We start from the raw sequence: 20,746 nt of genomic DNA on the forward strand, positions 1-20,746 counted from the left end.
TTTGGGTTTATTTTTTCATGTTTGCAGCTGATACTCCACCTCCTGCATATATGCCCCCTGATGATCAAATGGGGCAGGATAATTCGCAGTCTATGGACACAAGCAATTCAATGATCCCTCAAATCATGCCAAATATATCTACCAGAGGTAAGTTTGTAGAGTGTGGTGTAAAATTAACATGGTTTGGCTTATGACCAAATCGAGTGAGTAACTTCAGATGACACAATGAACCTTGTTGATAAGTGGAAGCAGTCCTCCAAGGCAAGCTGGGGATGTAAGAGAAAGAGTTGAGAAATAAGGCTTGCCTTGCTTATTTGCATCTCTTGCTTTTAAAGCCTCAGGTGCATCATATGGCTTACAACAAGTTGAACTTCATTAATTTCTCAGAACCATTTTTTTCTGCTACCTTTGCCTGCTGCTGGAATTGTATATACACAAAAGCTATGAGATTAGTCCCAAAATTATAACAATTCTCCTAAAAGTGGACAGAAGAATCACGTTTCATCTGATACCACAGTCATCTGTATTTTTTTTGTGTAGGTTTTTGTTTAATAACAGGCTTAAAATAGGAAAATATTATAAAGTCAGTGTACTAGTTAAAATGCCTAACAATAAAAATCATTAAGATCCAAATCGGGACAGTTCTTGGCCATCATAACTGTTGACTGAGCATTTACTTACCTGTCGTATGCTGGAACGTCTGCTTTAGAGTTTGAGATTTAATATTTTAATCCTTATGTAAATCCATTTTGCTTATTTTCAGATGTTCAGCCTGTTGCCTATGAAGAACCCAAACACTGGTGTTCCATCGTGTATTACGAGCTAAATAATCGTGTTGGGGAGGCTTTTCATGCATCTTCTACAAGTGTCTTAGTAGATGGGTTTACAGATCCCTCCAATAACAAAAACAGGTTCTGCTTAGGTTTGCTCTCAAACGTTAATCGCAACTCGACAATTGAGAACACTCGACGACACATTGGAAAAGGTAAAGCTTGGTTGTGTTATGCATGATTATGAAGCGAAGTCTTTGTTTTTATTTGAACTTCTGTATACTGCAACAATGATTGTTCTCAGATAACATCACAGATGGTTTCTACTATTCTTATCTACCTCTCTGGTATCAGAACACAGTTTACTTAAGCATGGTTTAGGTCTAATTAGAAATTGAACACATTTTTCTTTGGCACTAATTTAAAAGATTAAATACTACCTCTTCCTTACCACACTATATTGTCATAGGGCTTTGCTTGTTATGGCTGATGTAGTAGTCTGTATGTAGAATTCCATGTTTCAGCACCAAGAAATATTGCAGGACTTCTGATATTCTATGTTATATCTTCTTCCTAAATCAAATTCTTCATACTACTTCACAGTGTACCAAAGATAGATTTCTTTCTTTTGTTGTACATGCAAGGTACTACGCTGCTGTCTCCAGTACGTTCAAGTATCTTGCATGAGTTGTCAGCAGGACTTTGAAGTGCTAATGCAAAACTGCAAGGGCTCATTTGTCTGAGTGGATCCATGGGGTGTGTTTGTGTGTGGGAGGGATTCCTGGAGACAGCAGGTTTTGCAAGATCTTCTAGTTTTCCCATACTGTTTGGCTGATAGCACATACAGATGCATGGTTTTCATCTTTGAAATGTGCTTGGATTATCTTAAAAGGTAGTACTACTTTTCTGAATATCTCCTTTTTACTGTAACAAAGTCCTGAGAAGAGAACCCTGTTTTTATTACACACATTTAGAGGCCTTTTTAATGCCAGAGATCATTCAGTGCAGTTGGAGTTGACTTTTGTTTGATAAAAGTCACTGTTGCTTGTAATATATCTTCTGTCTTCAAGACCCATCCTGTTCCTTAATGGTCTTTTAGTTAGAAACAATTATACATATGGCAAAATGATGCATGGCTCTGCAATGCTGTTGTCCAAGAAAATTTAATAATATGAAGGGAAACATCTGATTTCTTGGTTATGGCTGGTTTGTAAGGTTCTTGTGTTTTGGCTAATGCCTTTTGATGGTGCTGGCAGGGAAATCTAGTGCATCTCCCTAAGGTCAGAAATGTAACAAGGGTCCAGGATCATGTTGTAGAGTAGTATTGGCTGCAGTGAGTTTTAATATGTCTATGACTCTAATACTAATTATTAAAATAAATTTGCTTTATGGTAAAAGTTCTGAGATTTAGTTTAGATCTTAGGCAGAAGTTCTTCCCTGTGAGGGTGGTGAGGTGCTGGCACAGGTTGTCCAGAGAAGCTGTGGTTGCCCATGCTTGGCATTGTTCAAGGACAGGTTGGATGGGGCTTGGAACAACTTCATCTAGTGGAAGACCTTTCCTCGGTTGGAACCCTTTCAAGGTCCCTTCCAACCCAAACCATTCTATGATTCTATGTTTTTTTTTGATTAAAATACTGTTCATTTATGGCTTTTGGAAGTCTTGTTTTTTTTGTCTCCTTACAACTACCCAATCCTACTTGGTAAATTTTTCTCCCTGCAGAAGTATTCCATTGCAAGTGTGATATTAAGCATAATCCAGTGCACAATTAGAGGTACCTATGTTCTTCTCAGACTGTTACATTAGTCCGTTCCCCTCTTTAGAAATCTCTCGGAAGGTCTTTAATCAAAAGATTGTTAGTTAGCAAGTGGTAGTCCCTGTCTTTTTAAACATACAGGGTTGTGTGCTGAAAATGCTTTCTTGCTCACTCCAGATTTTCTGACAGCTGTTTAGGGTGGTTGAAGCCAATGGTTCCTCTGCATAACCATCCTGCCTTAGTCCCAGGCAGATCTAGCAATGTTCACAGCAGCTGCTGCTTTCTGAAAGATTAACTTGCATCTGCTTACTTGCTGCAGCCTCATCTGGCAAACTGCAGTATAGTCTGCAGCGATATATAGGCTTCAGTACATAATGAAGGGGAAGCATTTATGTTATATATCTGAATCCAGGCAGATGTGAAAATCTAAGGGCTTTGATTATCACATCTGTAAAGTCTGATGGTGTTTAAGTTGTGCAGCTAATTGGATTACCTCTTCACAAAAATACAAAAATGAATGTCAGAGCATGGATATACTTTCTCGTTCATGTCTGTCATTGCCCCTTCCCTAGGACACTTTTATTTCTGTTGGAATTGCCATAGACAGAAACCATCAGTTTTATAAGACTGGAGTTTTAAAACCCACAGAAGTTCTCTAGGAAAATAGCTTGAAATAACTGCTGTGTGGCAGTAGTTTTTCCATTCTGTTCTTTAATTGATGAGAGAAGGACATCTAGTGGCTAGTGTACAATGAAGCTTATTGTGTTTTGAATTGAGGAAGTATGTTATAGTGTGGACAAAAGAGCTTACTGAAAAGCTCCTCAAACAGAAAATGTACTTCGTTGTCTCTGATTTTGAGGGAGCTGTATTAAGTACTATATTTTCAGAAAAAAAAAAAAAAGTAATTTGAAATGTTTTTATCTTGTTTTCCAGGAGTTCATCTCTACTATGTTGGTGGGGAAGTCTATGCTGAGTGTTTAAGTGATAGCAGCATATTTGTACAGAGCAGGAACTGCAACTACCACCATGGCTTTCATCCAACGACTGTATGCAAGATTCCCAGTGGATGCAGTCTGAAAATCTTCAACAATCAGGAGTTTGCTCAGCTTTTAGCTCAGTCTGTCAACCATGGATTTGAAGCAGTGTACGAGCTCACCAAAATGTGCACCATTCGCATGAGCTTTGTAAAGGTAAATTGGGCACTGGTATCTCTTGTGGATTTGGGTATTCAGCGGCAATTTCATTAGCACTGTAACAAGGTAGCAAAGCTGTTCTGACCTGTTGTGGTTCTTTTAAATGGTAACTATGTTGAAAATAGTTAGTTTGGAGGGAGGAAAATTGGTGCAAGAAAGGGAAAGCACACACTGCTGTATTGGATGATGGGTATCTAGTTAATTCAGTATTCAGGACAGGCATTTAATCGTGGTTGCTATAATTTTATTATGGGAGATTTGAGCTCATGCTCTAAATTTGAAAGAACAAAGTGAATTGCAAGACCACTAAAAGAATGTCAGTAGAGATGATACTGAGATGATACTGAGTTTTAAATAATTGGTGTGGGGTAAAAAGACATGATTTGAATTCATTAAGTCAGACTCTGCTGTTACTCTCAGTGGTGTTTTCTCAACATGTTTAATCAAGATGCTGTCCAATTCAGAGTTAGCACAAAGTCTAGACTTGGGCTTTCCAGGGTTTTTTTTGCATCTTGTCCAAAAGATACCTTGTTTTGTCAGTTATGATAAATATTGCTCAATTTGAGAGTACAGAGGTTAGGGAGCAGGAGGGAGAAACAGAAAAGGTGGCCATAGCCAGTAGTTGTTCTTGAGTCAGCAGTGAGCTAGCTCCAAGAGGAGCTCCTGCAGTTACTTCAAGGCTTAGCAGGTAAAACTTTAGGCTTCCAGGTGCAGCTTCCCTCCCACTCCTTCCCAGCCTCATGTTTTTTTTCCTTTAGATAAGAAGTGTCGCTAGATCATGAGTTGCCTTCAGATAAATATCTTAGAACATGATTTCCTGCTGCTTGTTGGTACAGTTATTTTGAAAGCATTTCCTTAACTTGATCGATAACATGTTGTTCATTTTTACAGGGTTGGGGAGCTGAATATCACCGACAAGATGTGACGAGTACCCCATGCTGGATAGAAATTCACCTTCATGGGCCCCTCCAGTGGCTGGATAAAGTACTTACACAAATGGGTTCTCCCCTTAATCCCATCTCATCTGTTTCATAGTGCTGAAATTCTATCTTCAGCCTTATTTTTAGCGAACTTATTCTAATTCTAGCGAAACTTCCAGTGTGGATACTGTGAGCTATGTGGAGAATGGATCTTACGGTTTAACTTCTCTTTTTTTTTAAAGCCCTTTGTGACCAATTCCATTGTGTATAGCTAATCAGTTTTACATTTCAATTTGTTCTTGTGATGCTTAAGTGACAGTTGAGCCCTAAGGGTAACAAAAAAAGTCTATTGAAAAGATTCAGAACACTTTTCCCCTCCCTCCCCTAGAAGTTACAGGCCTATGTCTTAACTGGAAAATGCTTTTTGTCCTGGAGGGACAAGAATTATGAAGACTGACTTCAGCAAATAAATACATATCATAGTTTGGGATTCTTTTACTGTTTGAACATGTGCAGCTCCAGTTTGCAGGCTGTAGTTTTAGCATAGTTGCTTGACATCTTAAGATTGACATCTGTCATAAATAAAATTAGACTTTATCATGGCTAATTTGCCTCAGATTGAGCAATGTGACTTTTTGTTTTTTTTTAAGTGTACACATGAAATATACTTTTTACAAATCTTGGAGTGCTGTAAAAAACACTTTTATTGTCTATTGGAAAATGCTGTCATAAACACTTTATATTAATGCAGAATAGCAGTTCTTAGCCTTTTTCCCACTTTAGTGTTGTAATCTCTCTTTTAACCACCGTTTTCAATAGTAATCAATACAAGGTAAACATCTTGCACGTTTCTGGAGTAATAATCCTTGTTTTGCTTTGATTTACACTCGTGCCATTTGGATTTGGTTGCCAAGGCTATTTCTTTTTAGGTACCCTTCTCTATTTTAACATAAACACTACTATTTGTAAATGGCAGCGCTTACTACTTTTTGGAAGGAATTAAGTTTTTTTTGTTCTCTTTTTGGTGTTCTAGCTGTTTATTTTACCTGTCTGGAATTGATCTGTGTTAGGCCTTTTTAATCTCTCCGTAGACATTTATGCAGTATTAGTGATTACACTGTATTTAATTCACTTTCAGTATGCGTTTGAGTCTCTCCAAAGACTGTGAGTGGCTTAGCAAATTAGTAAATGATTGCAGAAGCTTTTACTTCCAGATCATGTGATTTAATACAGACCTGTTGGTAATGACCAAAAGTAATCACTTATTTGTAGCCTACATGAAACAGTGGTCTTGATCCTGTCCCTGGTGGCAGGTGTTCAGTCAGAAGACTCGTAGCTGTAGTTGGCAGCTTTATGGGATGGAAGGACTGCATTAATATGATGATGAAATTTCTCTCTCACATGTAAGGAATCCTCTTGCCTGTGCTGTTGTATTACTCAGTAGAGAATTTAAACACTGTACTAAACACTAAAATCAGTTAACATATGTATATTTTTCCCCTTTAAAAAAAAAGGAGGCTGAATCTAAGAGAATTAAAGTGAATTATATACAAAATCTCTTTGCATGCAGAAAAAGTCCCATTGTATTTTTTACCTTCTTGTCCTCTTTTTTTTCTCTTTCCTGATCACCCCTTCAGAAAAGGGTTCAGTGTTTGGGGGAGAGGCTGAAAACTCTAAAATGCAAATAGTTATTCAAAGGTGTGTTGCAGTTAATTACTGCAATCATGAGACATTGATTGCTTACACAAGTTCCGGTGTCTTCTATTGAATGACATGGAAATCATGCATCATATGGTACCTAAGTAACAAGTGATCTTAAAGAAATGAAATTGTTTACGTGTCATTAAAATGTTTCCTATAAAATGCCTTAAAGGAATAAACTGTAACACTTCTGCAGAACCCTGATGTTCTCTTATACAAGAATTTCTGTATTTGATGGTGTATTTTTTATGGGTTTAGTGTTTTTTAAGCCGTTTCTCAAGTGTGTTCAAAACCAAACAACTGAATGTTCAGGAGAAGGGAAAGAACTTGATTTGCTGTTCACCTTTGGGGTTTTCTCTTTAATTCTTTGGAGCTGCAACCCAGAGATGGTTCTTTTGATCAAGTAAGATGTGAAGTCAGTTGGCCACAGGATCAGGCTTTTCTTTTGTCAAGTTGCTGAATATGTATGTTTGACACTACAGAATTTCTTTTTCTTGACTAGCTTTTATAACGTCATGGCACATTGGATTAAGGAAAGATCTCAGTTGTAGGTACAAGATTTTACTTTATCCAAAGTGTTTTTCACTTGGCTTCATCTGTGCTCACGTGTGTGTTTAGATGTGGCCAGTGAAATGACTCAAGAATGGCTGCTGAAGTGGGTGTTCATGAGCCAGAGCTGGTGCTTAGTGCTAGTATTGTGGTTAGATTGGCTACCCATGCACTGAACCATAATTTCTGCAATAATATCCAGGTAACCCACTTCTGATGCTGTCATTAAGTACTACAGTACTCTGGCATTAGTCTGCTTGTGTACATATTCTTGAACTCTAATATATGCAGTGCTGGGAATATCCTTGTGACTGCTGATTTTGCCAAGGTAGGCTTGCAGGAGCAGACCCAGTAAGATTTGTCTATGTTCTACTTCTCTGTAGGACTTTTTGAGAGCTTTCTAGTTAGCAAATGTGTGCTGCTGGTTCCTGGTGTTCCTGATCATGTTTAGGTCAACTCTGCTGCTGATATAAAATTCCTCTGTCGGTGCATGGATGGATTGGATGGAGAATTGTTTGGCCCTAGTGATGGTTTAAGCATAGTGATATCAGAAAGCGCTGCTTCGATTGCAGCATACTTGTGTGTAAGTCACTTCTTAATCTAGATGGAGGGATGGAGAAACTGAATCAGCCAGTAGTGTGGTGGTAGTGGAGGATTGAGCCTTTCCAGTGTAGCCCAGTTTAGAATGATGTTACTCTTCAGTGAAAACTGTTTTGGCTTTTGTAGTGTATTTTCTTCTTTTGGGCATCTTTCTACTTTGCACCAACTACAGCATTAACTAACAGCTTTGGCAATACCAGCAAAAGCCTAGAAAAAGTTCTTTCTGGGTTTGCTTTTATAGTCACTAAGACAGTAGCTTGAATATTCCTCCTTAGAGGACTTCAGTCTTGCTGGCAGTCAGTCCAGTGCCTTGCGTAAGTGTTACGTTCATTTAATTGCATTAGGCATGAAGTAGTTGTACATGAAGGGATGACAGTGAGTTAGAGTATCTATAGGACCAAAATAAAACTTTCTAGTATGACTGACTGGTGAGAGACAAATCTAACAGAGCAATCCGTTAGTCAAAAGAGTGATGAACCAGCCCATGTATTATCATTTGATATAGAATTGGTTTTGCTTGAAGCTATGATTTGTTTTTTTTTTTCCTCTCCCACAATACCACAGTGTGAAAGTTCTCAATTCTTGGGCAGATTCTCTTGCAGTGTAAGTCTAGAGAACACAAAAATGGGTTGGGTTTTCTCCCTCCTTTAAAACACAAACTTTTCTTCAGGTTATTGTTTTAGTTGCCCCAAAGTGTTGCTGGTGATGGGTTTTAGGACAAAAACACCAACCCAAATGTTTTACTTCAAAAGACAAATGTGACTGAGTTTTTATAGTTGTGTTTCAGGAAGGTGTCCCATTCTGAATTCAAATCAATAGACCAGACCATCAGATTACAACATAACGTTGCTTTATTGTGCTGCTCCATAAGTCTGCTTCTGTGTTTGTTGCAAGCATAACCTTTATGCTTTTTGTTTACATTGTAGGAAACACAGTTCTAGCCATGAGTTGTTTTTTCCTTTAACTCTAAACATCTTTTTATTTTGTTAATTTTAAATGATTAGGTTTTGCTATGTTATGTTTTTAAAGATATTTTTTTGCATACTGCTGCTCATATTTCAATAAACAAAACGAAAAAAAACCCCACAGATTTTCCTCATTTCCTTTCTCTATAACTCAGTTATGTCTGAAATACTTGTTTTCAAGGGCTGATTTATGACTTCTTGTAACTCGCTGCTGATGCCTTACCATCTTCTCCTCGTACAGATGTGATCTTGTGTCTTGAAAATACTTTTCTGCAGGGTTTTGGTAATGCAAAGCTGCATCCAATAGTGTATCAGCAACACATTGTATAGGGGGTGGTTGGGGTTTTGTTTGGGTGTTTTTTACCCTTGTGGCTCACGTTAACGTTTTTAAACAACCATTATCATGTCTGCCTGAGTAGAGCTTTAAACTGATGGCCTCTAACCTGATAGCCTTGTCATTGAAATGAAGGTCTTTGAATGTCCTCCCACTGTTCCAGTAAAATGGGAATTCAGGAGAAGTTTTTTTGCTGTTCTTTTACTCTCTTTTAGCTTTAATTTTTAAGATTGAGGCATAGAAAACTCTTCTTTTGTTTACCAAGATACTATAGAAATACGGGTTGAAATAGCAATTGGTGGAGTGCATAAATTAAAAGAAATCTTTGGGGTAGGATGAGTACAAAAATACTGAATCCCAATCCCACAGGGAAACCCACTTAAGAAGTAGATAATCTCTTAAAGTCCCTTCCAATTCCAGCCATTCTGTGAATGCTACAGAAAGGACAAATGATTTGCTCAGTATAATACTGAAATAAAAGTGTTCCTAGTGCTTCATCTTGTGTGTGGGTTGCCTGCTTTGGGCTTTAACCTGGCCAGCAGGCTGCCACAGTGCAGTGATACTCTGAAGTTCTCTCATCTCTACAATAATAGGGGTGTTTTCCTCTGAATGTGCAACTGCGCTGTACTAAGGAGGATCCCGTCACTCAGGTAATAATGTATTTTATATATAGATATATATATATCCTGATACTATTTTGATGGTTTTACTTCCAAAATGATTGCCATGTAAAGCTCCCAGATTTACCGTGACAGTACGACCTATATGATACAGTTTAACTTGTGAGTAACATCCAAATGAAGTGTTGCAGTAGCTTTTTGACTTTCCAGAAACTTCATACGGAATTCCTAATAGCTTTCTATAAAGTAAAAAAAAACCCAAATCTTTTATAGGTTGAAGAGGTTTTGTTAACCTTCCTCTCTGGGAATTTAGATGTGTAGTAACAATTGGTAAATACATCTCTCTGAGTAGCCTGTCAAAGTGACCTGTGAAGTTGTTCATTTATGGGTTTTTTTTTCAGACGGGGAAATAAAAGGCTTGGTCAAAACCTCTTCACCCCAATCCAACCCTCATTGTGTGTGAAATGAGTCAGAGGCTACTTCTATTCACTGCTAGGTAAAAAGCAAATATATCACTGGCATTTAAAGTGCCCTGTGCCAAGGGAAATCGGCCTTTCTTGTCCCAGAGTGCTCCCTGCCCAGTTGTAGGCAAGGACTGTGCCTTCTCCGACACCATCCCAAGAAATCCTACTCATTTAGATGAACTGCTTCATAGAAATTCCTTAGGAAGACTTGGAAGTTACTTTTGCTGTAGGTACTGTAGTCAGAGGATACTGGTGATTGGATTGTGTGCTAAATCAGGCTTTTCCAAGTAGCTTCCCTGAACTAAGCGCTTCGTTGGGGAAATGCTGATTCCCATTTGACTTGCCCGATTCAGTATTTGGGCCTGTGTGATTCGGAGCTTGTGTTTTCCAGACACTGCTAACATAAAAAACGGACTACACTCAGTGATGATACTGGCTCTAGTTTCCGTTGGAATCTTAAACAGTGTTAATCTTCTGAATTCGGATGCAGAGCAGGCTGTCATCTGGTGTGTGTGCTGAGGCATGTGTAAAAGGTCCCAAAGTACCTGTGAATTGTCAGCCACTCAGTTAAATGTAAATGGGTTTAGATAGTGCATCATCTTAATGCTCAATTAGCCTTGACTTGTGCTGATCAGCCTTTCTTAGCACTTTGGGTTGGTCACCTTGAACACCAATAATCATTTGCCTTAGTTTTGGCTATCTGTGTGTAATCTTTGAAGTAAAGAATTGTCATCCTGTGTGTTTTTATCATACAAGCACAGCAGAGATGGTTGTCTTTAGCTCTGGAGTGTGAATTCTCACTCCAACCACTTGCAAATGTACTAGTGAATCAGAAGAAAGGTGCATGCTGGAAAGCTGCTTACTTCGACTGAAAAGTGAAGCCTGCACAAGCTCTAGAGCGGAGGTTTGAGACTTGTACAAGCTGTTTAGCATCTGTCCCCAGGCTTCCTTGGGAACAGCAGAAGTCAGAGTATGTGCCAGCCGGTTGTTGCAGATAGGCTAAACCACACCGTCTGGCTTTTTTGGTTTTGCCCTGTTTCTATATTTAGGGTTATTTTCCTCTAAAACCATCCTATGGAGTCTTCAAAATCCAGCACAGTTGAAGGACTTGACCTCTAGACACCAAATAAACAGCCTCTGACTGGTCAGATAGAATACAAGGGTCATCTGGTCCAACCTTTCTAGGCAAAACATGACCTATACTGACTGTCCCAGCACCTTGTCCAGCTGAATTGTAACAGTGTCCAGTGTTGGGGAATCCACCACTTCCCTGGGGAGATTATTCCAATGGCTGGTTGCTCTTACTGGGAAAAATTCCCTTTATGTCCAGTCAGAACCTTGCCAGGTGTAACTCCTGCCCATCACTCCACTTTTCCATGTGACTGCTTGTAAAAAGGGAGTCTCCGTCTTCTCTGCAGCCACCCTTTAAATACTGGGACATGGGGATAGGGTAAGGTCTCCCCTGAGCCTTTTTGTCTCTAGGCTGATGGAGTACTAGTATAGATCACTTTAAAACAGGGAGCAAACCTTCATACAAGACTACACAAACATAAAACTCTTCTGATGGGTGCTTTGGTGCTTTACTATTTCCAGGCAGCTGGCCTCAAATTCTTTTTAAATATACTATTAACTGCCTTATGGGTGCTGGAGTCTGCTCTACAAATAAATCTGTGAGCACCATTTTTGAGCTCTGGATGAGTGCAAACCCAAGGGAAAGCCCAATTTGGGGTTCTCTCTTGATCTTCCTGATCTGTGCTTCTGAATGTAAGTCTAAGGCTGCAGTTTCATCTGCTGGTAAACGTGGTTGTAAGGGGTCCAGTTAAAGACCAACGTTGCAGCCACTGACAACAGCTAACAGCATTGAAATATGTTTTGGGTATAACAGTGTATTTTGTATATAACAAAAGAAATCAGCCTAAAATTTAATTCAAGAGTTGTGGAGGCAGGAGATCTATCCCAGCAGAGAAATGTTGCCAGGCAAGATCTATTTTTTGGGGTTGATATTTAAAAGATGATCTTTATAGAAGGAATTCTCCTTAAGTTTCCAGTAAGAAATCAGAGGCAAATACGGTATGTTAAACCTGGCAGTGCAGGTTTAGGATGCATGATCATGCAGGGCAGCTTTGCTTTCTGCTTTGCCATGCAGAACCAGGGTAATTACCAACATGAGGCACCCCAAAGAGGCATGAAATATTTAACTTTGGGGTTAGAAATCCCACCTATGGGTAGGAAATGCAAGAAGGAAGATGGCTCCTGCTGGGTCTCCCAAATGTTAACCCAGTGTTCAGGCAGAGCAATGGGATGAGTGAGCTTCCAATTTTGGGGTGCTCTTGCAGAGGAGCGTCGCACTGGCATCTCCTTGGTTACTCAGTGCCAGTGCTGTGCAAACTCCCTGTGGGCAGCTGGTTCAAAACCATCCATGGACTAAGAGATTAAAGCCAGCACACTGAACTGTAACAATAACCTTTGGGAAGGGTAGCATGGATATGAAAGGTCTCACTGCTTCCAGGTGGAAGCAGGGAGTTGTTTCCCTGGCCCAGAGGGAGAAGCGTTAAAACCCTATTTAACACACAGGTCCTAATGCAGCAGAGCACATGGCTGTGGATTTAAGTATACGGATGCTCTCCAAAGCATTATGGGAGCTACTCATCATTTGAAAGCAAAGCATGTGATTAAGATCTGCCCCGAGCTGGGACCAGCCTGCTTCTCACAGCACTGTGTCCCACAGTCCTGGTATTTCACTTGTCCTTCATGTTTTAGTACATCAACCTCCAGTCTGCTTGAAGAGAAGCCATTCGGAGGAGGCTGCTGCAGGGCTGCGGGTGCCAAGAGGCTTTTTTGGGAAGGCATTGGTCTAAAGCCCCAGTGAATGGTGTATTTGTGCCAGGGCAGGAGTGTGACATGCAGAAAGGGAAGGGATGGAGTATGCATTTGGGACCCTGCAGGTGCCATGCACCTAAAAACCAGTTACAGCAAGTGAATGAATGCCCATTGGTGTGCCTGCAGTTGGGAAGTATATTTTATGGTCAGCTTAATTTTGGTTCTGGTAAAAGAACATATATCAGCTGTTTTCTATACATAGTGTTTCATACAACTGTTACAAAGTCCTTAATAGAGCATTTCCTCTGCAATAGAAATGGTTCTGGATATCGATAAGAGCAACACAGGGCATGCACAAAAGCTTTCCCGAGAAATCAGCTAGCACTCTAAGTGTGACAGGTTCCTCTGGGCTATTATCCCAGCTATCGGGCTGTGGAGAAAAATCAGGTTATCCCTGGGTTGTTCTTGGACCTTCATTTAGATTAAAGGGTGCAGTGCAACACGTGCTTGATCAGGCTCTGAGGCTTTTGCCAGAAGGACTTCTTAGAGCAAACTCATTAAGGCTGGTGGCTGAAAACAAGCTGTCGTTACTTCACAATAAATCAGAAATGCCTGATTTGATAAAACTTGATTTATTCAAAGAGGGCTGAGAGAAACACACTTCAATTTATTCGTGCTTTCTACATTAGAATAATTGCTTGGAATCACACCGCTTAAATTTGGTTCAGAGGAGACCAAAATTGGCCACCTATCAAGGAATAAAATGCTCCAGCCTGTTGTTGAGTAGCTGAACTTACTTGAGCAGAATAAAACACGGTAACCAAGACAATGACATGGAAGTGTTATCAACTGTGCCATTTTGGTGTAAAAAAAAGCTTGCAAGCAGGCTCCTGTATATCCACGCTTCGTCTGTGTGTGTGTGTGTAATTGCATTGTAAAATCTCAGTTGGGTTAAATCAGTTATGTACATATATACACACAGCACCTCGGCTATACTCTCTGTGTTAAGAACACATTTAGGGGTGCAGCAGCTGCCGCAGTTCGAACCCCATTCCTCTGATGGATGATGCACTGGCAAAAATAAGATGTTGGACCCTGGGTTTCGGGAGAGCTGCAATTTGGTTGCATGTTGGGCCACTGGGCTTAGAAGAAAAGCCCTTTGCTCATTGTTTGTGGGGAAAGACAAGTGGGAATTGTCCTGTAACTGCAAGACTGCTAGAAACCAGCAGCTGTAGACTAGCATCTCAGCTAACAGGGTTAAGCAGAAGCTTTTAGAGCAAAGTGGGATAGCTAGTAAAGTAAACCAGTGGGGTTTTCTGGCAATCAGTGTTGAATCAAGCTGTTACTGTATTGATAAAGCATGCTTCTAATCATGCTAGGTTTATATAAAGAGCAAGGAGTGGGGGTGTATTGTGCATCAAAGCAACTATTCCTGTAAAACTGTTAATGGCTTGCAGAAGTTACCTACTTTGTACTGAACTCTGCTCTCCTCTTTCCTTAGTTTACATGCTGTTAATGGTATTTGTCTTCTCTCTTTCCTTCTCCCCATCCTGATTATTTTGGTTTCATGCCCTGGCAAGTCATTTCCTTTGTAGCTTAAGAAGGTTGAAGATAAATTCCTTCAAGTATTTAGTGCTTCACAAAGCTATTAACTTCAACCCTGATCGATGATGCAGTAAAACACCAAAGAACCCCCAATCTTAACAGAATCACAATCAAAAGTCTAAATAAGTATTTTTTCCTTTCCTCCTCCTGCCTGGCAGGGCTCCCACTGCATTACAGCAGCAGTGGAGAAAAATGGGTCTGGAAAGTAAACTCATACCCTCAGCATGGAACTGTTAGGTAAATATACTGTGGTTGTTTTACATTTGATGCTATGGTTTCATAAACGCGGGTAACAAGCTCCACCAGATGCCCGAATCAGAGATGGTTGTTAATGCAAATATCCTTGTATGGACACTGAATGGGTGGATGATGACATTTGCATACATATAGAGCTTAATCTGGAATCACTGGGTGATTTTGTAGCACAAAACTGCATAAATTAGCTAAAGCATTCTATCGAGTTCATAACAGAGCTTTTTATTTACACCTATTCCCGTTTGCACACAGCATATTGCTCAGCGATCTTTTCCTGCGATGCTGCCTATTCCTCTTAAAGAGGGTCGCATCCATCCAGCAACACATGGAGATAACGCCTTATCGCACAGGGGCTCAGGTGCCTGCTGCTGATGTAAACCCATCGTTGCTCTCTAGTGTCAGACAGCCTGTGTCCTCCACGGGCTCTTGGCTTCTCTCAGCGATCTGTCGTAAGGAAGAGTAGCAAAGAAAGAGTTTTTCAGCTGGCAGTTAATGAAGAGCACAATGAATGTCACAGTCAAGAACAGAAAGAAAAACAGGATGATGTAAGTCACCAGGTCTGGCTTATTTATTTCCCCTTCTTTTAACACCCGGGCTGTGGACATGTAGAGAGCGGAGGAGCTCACGGGTCTCGGCGTGCTGCTCAGGTAGGGCGTGTTGGTCTGAATGAGGTGAGCTTCAGTGGCACTGGTTGAGTTTAGCAATTCACTGTACATGTTCTTGCTTCGATATCCTCCACGGTAGAAGTAAAGCAGGAGAGCAAACGCAGTCAGTCTTTGGCATAGGAAAGAAATTGTGTTCCTGCCTGTAAAAGGCTGAAAACTGGCTGCATTTTGTCTAAAAGCAAATGAATTCAGTCGCGTGGCTCAGGGACCCTCTTTTAAATCTTCTTGGCTCATATTTACAGCATTCACCCACAAATAGGAATCACAAAACAATACAGGTACCTTCGTGTCCTGGCCCTTGTTCCCCCAGCGCACCTCTCTTAGGGAAACACACTGGATCATCTGCTGGTCAGCCGGGATGGGCTGGGAGCGCCGGGAATCTGCTGGGAGCCCCGTGCATGGGAAAAGACTTTCCCTATCCCAGCCCTGGTGCTGGCAGCCGGGCAGTGAGGAGCCAAGGGTTTGGCTGGCAGCGCTCACCGTCCATCAAGGGAAGTCAGCGATGGGATTCCAGCTGATTTTCCAAAGTGGGATGCTCACAAATCCGGGGTTAAACGGCATCCGCGGGGAGACGCAGCGGCTGCTTTGAGATCCTGCTGGATTTGCCGTCGCGGCTCTCTGCCTCGGGAGGCTCCGTGCTGTTGAAATCCCGGTGCTGTGAAGCATTAGTTGACTTTCTTTAATCCCAGTTAACGGGGAGCTGTGGAGGCAGGGTTAAAGCAGCTAAGCTTCCTGCTTGAGCTTTCCAGGCATTCCTTTCTATCGCTTGGAGAGAAATCAATGTAAAAGATCCATCAACCAATGTCCCTTTGTTTAGAGAAGAAACACCAAAACCAGCCTCCCTGGGGATGGAGGGGAGGGTCAGTGCGTTGGAAACCTCCCCTGTGCCCTCGGCTCCAGCTGCGAGGTGGGACTGTGCAGGGCTCTGTCGAGCATCACTTTTCTCCCCTGACAGGGTCTCCACCGCAGCATCACTTGCTCCTGTGGGAAGGGGAGAGCTGTGCACGGTGATGCCGACCGCTCTGCAGCCCGTGGTGCGTCTGGCAGTGACACGATGCTCGAAAGGAAGAGATCTCCTGATAAATCCCTGTGAGTGCCTCAGGCTCTGGGTAGAGGTTTTGAGCTGGGGGAGGGCAGCAGAGAATGGGACAAAAAGGAAGAAAATTGCCTCGAAACCTGCCTGTCTCCCTCAGACCTTTGTTGTAATCAGAAAACGTCTCTTTTTCTTCATTTCCATCCCTTCTGGTTGGTCCCCAGCACCCTCTCCAGCCTGACAATTAACATGTTAATTCTCTTTCCCCATCAAATTGCTTTTATGCTGCTATTAGCTGCTGGCCGCTCGCCAGCTCTCGCACTCCCCTGCATCAGATAAGCGCTGTTCATACTCCTATTTTAACACATTGCACTTGGAAAAGGGGACAGGGGACGAAGCCGTGGGGTTAAAAGAGGTAGGAAGAGAGGAGAGCTTGAGAACCGAGCAGGGCAAAGGGTAAAACACCTTCTGCAGTCCCAGGGTGCTGATCCAAGCAACCACTAAAGCTGCTTAGGGTGAGCGATTGCAGGCGGTGGTCCCGGGTGGTTGAACGATTCACTTAGCGTAATAAATGTTCCTGCTGGGAGAATGGGAATGAGGAGAGGGGAAATCTCCTGGTCAGTTAGATTTAAATGAAGTGTCTGCTACAGGCCTTGGTCAGCGTGTTCCTCATCTCCTGCCAGGCTCCAGGCGCTCCAGTTAAAGCCCTTGTGTGCCCGGTGTGCTCGGGCAGTGGAAGGCTGTCACATCCCTGTTCGCATCCTTATGCATCTGTCCTCAGGGAAGGTGCTCTCAATGTCTTTACCTCTGAGCCTTCTGAATTCACAAGTTTTGAAGGTTTTCCTGGTTCTTTGTTCCCCTCCATCCTTTTTCAGCCCCAGTGAGCTGACCCTTCCACATGCTCCTCTCCGCAGTGCCTTGGGAACCTTTCGCTGCCTGCACCTTATAACAGTCCTAGGTACATGTCCCCTGCCCGCAGAGCCACAGCAGTTACACCTATTTACTCTGTGTGGGTGCAAAGAACAGGACACCGAGGCAGGCAGCCAGCACAGGGCTTGGAAAAGTCAACAGAGTCATAAAGCTAATACAGTTCACAAGTGTTTTACCTGTTGTGTCTCTTTGAAATTGGGGTTTTGAGCAGCACACATGGCTGGCTGCAGGGCTGGACCATCCCATCTTCAGCACTCTCCTCCCTGATGTGTGTTTGAGTTTAACCAAACTCTGCATCTTTAGTTAATTACTTTATTGTTTCTATTAGCCTGTAGGGAAAGCAGGAAGGCATCGGGGGGGCTGAGTGCTACAAATAGTCTGGACAGTCCTAATGCTTCACATATTTCAGCTAAAAGTTTTTTATAAACAGCTTCTCTGGAAACATTGCCAACTCTGTAAGAGGGGGGGATACTCCAGAAGATGCACATGGATGCGGTAGCTGTGGGTGCGTTTTCTCCCTGCACAAAGTGTGGTTTTGGGCAGTCCTGTGGTGCTTTGCTTGGTGGCTCCGAGTCAAACTGGGTAGAGGCGGAGAAGGAAGGGCTCTGCTAGGGCTCTTGGTGGCTGTGTGCTCATCCTCTACCTCCCTCCATCCCTCAAGTCCATGGGGATGTACCCCTGAGGCATTGGAGGTGTCCCTGGAGGCAGATGGGACACTTGCATCAGTCACTGGGGTAAATCCTCTGGGTGTTTTCCAAGCACCCTTTGTGCTCACAGGCTCGGGAGTGCAAAGAATACCTCCTGCTTTTTGGCTGGCTGAAGCTGATATAGAGAGGATGAGAAGCCCAGGGACAAATCAGATGTATTTTCTGCAGCACTGTATCCAGGCTTAATCTTTAAAAAGCTAAATTGCCATAAATAATACCTTAATTGCAAAAAGAAGAGCTGATCCTTTCCCTTTGTTCTCTTTAATTTGGGAAAGCATTTAAAGTTCCTGGTAATTTTTCCTCATTAACTTATTTAGTAGTTTTGTTCATGTTTCTTGTTTTCTTCTTTTATTCCCCCTAGGTTTTCAGCATTTAATGACTTGTTTTGTAAGGTTTTATTTAATGTGCACTGGCAATGATGCTGCAAGTACAAACACAGAGCCTCTGACACTGGCTGGAGCTTAACAATAATAAACCTTTGAGTGTTGCAACTTCCTGGTGTGTTTGGCAGATGGGTCAGTTCCAATGGCCCTGGTGGCATCACAGGGCTGGAGAGGGTCTCTGCAACCTGTGCCAGCGCCTCAGCACCCTCACAGGGAAGAGCTTCTGCCTAAGAGCTCCGCTCAGTCTCCCCTCTGGCAGGTTAAAGCCATTCCCCTTGCCCTGTCCCTACAGGCCCTTGTCCAAAGCCCCTCTCCAGGTTTCCTGCAGCCCCTTTAGGCACTGGAGCTGCTCTCAGGTCTCCCCTTCAGGAGCCTTCTCTTCTCCAGGCTGACCCAGCCCAGCTCTCTCAGGCTGACTCCAGAGCAGAGCTGCTCCAGCCCTCGCAGCATCTCCGTGGCCCCCTTCTGGACTCGCTCCAACAGCTCCAATCCCTCTTGCGTTGTTGCTCCAGCTCTGGGGCACGACTGCAGGGGGGGCTGGTAAAGAAGGAGCCTGCAACCCTCAGCCCCTCTCCACTGCTGCTCCCCGGGCTGGCAGGGTGATTGCGTTTGCTTTAATGATCCTTCAGCCAAGCTACCACCAGACACGGTACAAATCTCAGTGGTGAGAAGCGCTTGGGGTTCAGCTGCGCTGTGAAAGTCTGGAGCTTCCCCCCTTTCCAGCCTGGTAAATAATGCATGATCTCTCACTTGTGTGCTTACACAACCCCTACGGTGATAAATATCAATGGAAGGAAATGAAAGTGGAAAGGAACGTTATCTTTCTCAGTAATGCAACCATTTACAATCTGCGTTACGATCCTCCTGCTCTTAGGAGTGAGCAGCAGTCGGGGGGATGTTTCTCTTAGCAGAGCAGAATGCAACAAATCACGGGCTGTAACTTTCCAGTGACGCATAAAAGCAGCCTTAAAACCATATAAAGGAAAGAAAATAAAAATAATATACAGAGGTCACTTCCTTTCTTTAATCACCACAAAGGAAAGTGCCTATTTCCAGGTGCCTGAGAAGCAGATATTAAGGACCTCTGTTTTTCCAGGGGCACAAAACTAAGCACTAGACACCTAACCTGGGGATCTTGCCTTTGGTGCTGAAGTATGGGGCTGAACCCCTGAAGAAATCGGCCCAAGTGCTGAAATGTCTTGAAAATACTTTGCTTCAGAGCTTGTGTATATCCAGTGAGGTAAAACTAGCTTCTAACACTGGGTCTCTCAGGGCATGTTTGCACCCCCTGAAGCAGAAATATTTAGAAGGTTTCTGCATAAGTCTGAAAACCAGGAGCTTGTGTGAATTTGGTCAGGGCTGCCTCCGGATCTTTTGCTGTTCTTTAGGTTGTGAGGAGCTTCATCAGAGGATGGGGATAAGCATCCTGCACCTCCTGCCCTTCAGGTAACCTTTGCCACTGCTCAAGTGGATGTCAGGATATAACTCTGGCTCTTTGGGAAAGGTGGGAGCATCCCAACCTCCCTGCTTGCCCTCCCATCACCGGTCCAGCATCCTGCGGCAGCTCGGCTGCACCCGTAGTGAAAGGTTTTGTATCTGTGTGTGGTAGGTGTGTGGATTCCCCGTGTCCTGACAGAAACTCTCATTTTCTTTCTGCAGTGGCTCAGTGTGCACCGAAGGGAAAGCACAGCCTGAGTTCCATGCGGCCAGGAGTGGGTGGGTGCGCATCCAGTGGTGCTGTAGGGGATGCAGCATCAGTATATCCACATGTAGAACATGAGCAGGAGGGTGCTTTGGGAGTAAAAGCAAAAGATGTAATTGTAGAGAAAGGTTGTCTCTGGTACCTCCTTTACCCTTAAACTGATTCCTAGCCACAAGCACTGCTCTGTGAGCTGAGCTGGGTCCAAAAAGGGGCTGCAGTTGCTGCTCTGAGCAGGACAAAGTCTTCTCCCAGCTCATCAGGAGTGTGTCAGCCTGTGTCTGCCCAAGGCTGCTGCTCTGGGGCTGCCCAGACGTGTTGGCTTGTGACTGTCTCACTCCTGTCTCTGCAGCGCAACGATGCTCCCTGGGGCTGGCTCCTGCTGCAGCCTGTCGCTACCCAGGAACAGGTATGTGCCTTAACAGTGCTACAGTGCCTGTATTCCCAGCTTTTAATCCCGGTTATTGGGGGTTGAATTTTAGTTAAGAGAAGAAGGGAGGAAGTGTAAAAACTCACTGTGAGGTTGTAGTTTTGAACATATTTTGGTTTTGGTACTAGCAATCCCTTACCAACCTGCAATATGAATAGAGGGCAATGTCTGTCCCATCCTGAATATACCTTCTGGGGATCAGAAGCCGAGCTGGGGAGGCTGTGGGGAGAATAGCGCTTGCCATCTCTCTCCTATTCATGTCTCTTCTCAAAGGGAATAAAATGAGTCTTTCTGTAGGCTGCTGCACAAAACACTTCCCACCTGTATATATAACCCTCCTCCTGCCTCT

General features: G+C 42.9%; 2 protein-coding genes across 4 annotated transcripts in view; one reads left to right on the forward strand and one right to left on the reverse strand.

Moving 5' to 3' along the window:
• Nucleotides 1-5,120, forward strand: part of SMAD5 (SMAD family member 5) — a 30,091-nt gene extending 24,971 nt beyond the window's left edge. For all 3 annotated transcript variants that reach the window (XM_057409441.1, XM_057409440.1, XM_057409442.1), the window contains exons 4-7: nt 28-147; nt 764-985; nt 3,458-3,714; nt 4,609-5,120. In XM_057409441.1, coding sequence (XP_057265424.1) covers nt 28-147; nt 764-985; nt 3,458-3,714; nt 4,609-4,752 — 743 coding nt within the window. In that variant the 3' untranslated portion in view covers nt 4,753-5,120. The remainder of the gene's footprint in view (nt 1-27; nt 148-763; nt 986-3,457; nt 3,715-4,608) is intronic.
• Nucleotides 5,121-14,174: 9,054 nt separating this feature from the next.
• SMIM32 (small integral membrane protein 32) lies at nt 14,175-16,403 on the reverse strand. The gene has a single exon (XM_057409443.1). It carries the CDS (start codon nt 15,264-15,266, stop codon nt 14,949-14,951), a length of 318 nt encoding a protein of 105 aa, XP_057265426.1. The 5' UTR covers nt 15,267-16,403; the 3' UTR covers nt 14,175-14,948.
• Nucleotides 16,404-20,746: the final 4,343 nt, after the last annotated feature.

This window comes from Pezoporus wallicus, unplaced genomic scaffold (assembly GCF_028554395.1).
Source record: "Pezoporus wallicus isolate ANWC-B61680 ecotype Strahan unplaced genomic scaffold, APGP_CSIRO_Pwel_v1 contig_8166, whole genome shotgun sequence".
NCBI classification, from domain to species: domain Eukaryota; kingdom Metazoa; phylum Chordata; class Aves; order Psittaciformes; family Psittacidae; genus Pezoporus; species Pezoporus wallicus.

What these genes read in the sequence shown, in the direction of transcription:
- SMIM32 (XM_057409443.1), bottom strand. Translation starts at nt 15,266, where the DNA reads ATGTACAGTGAATTGCTAAACTCAACCAGTGCCACTGAAGCTCACCTC.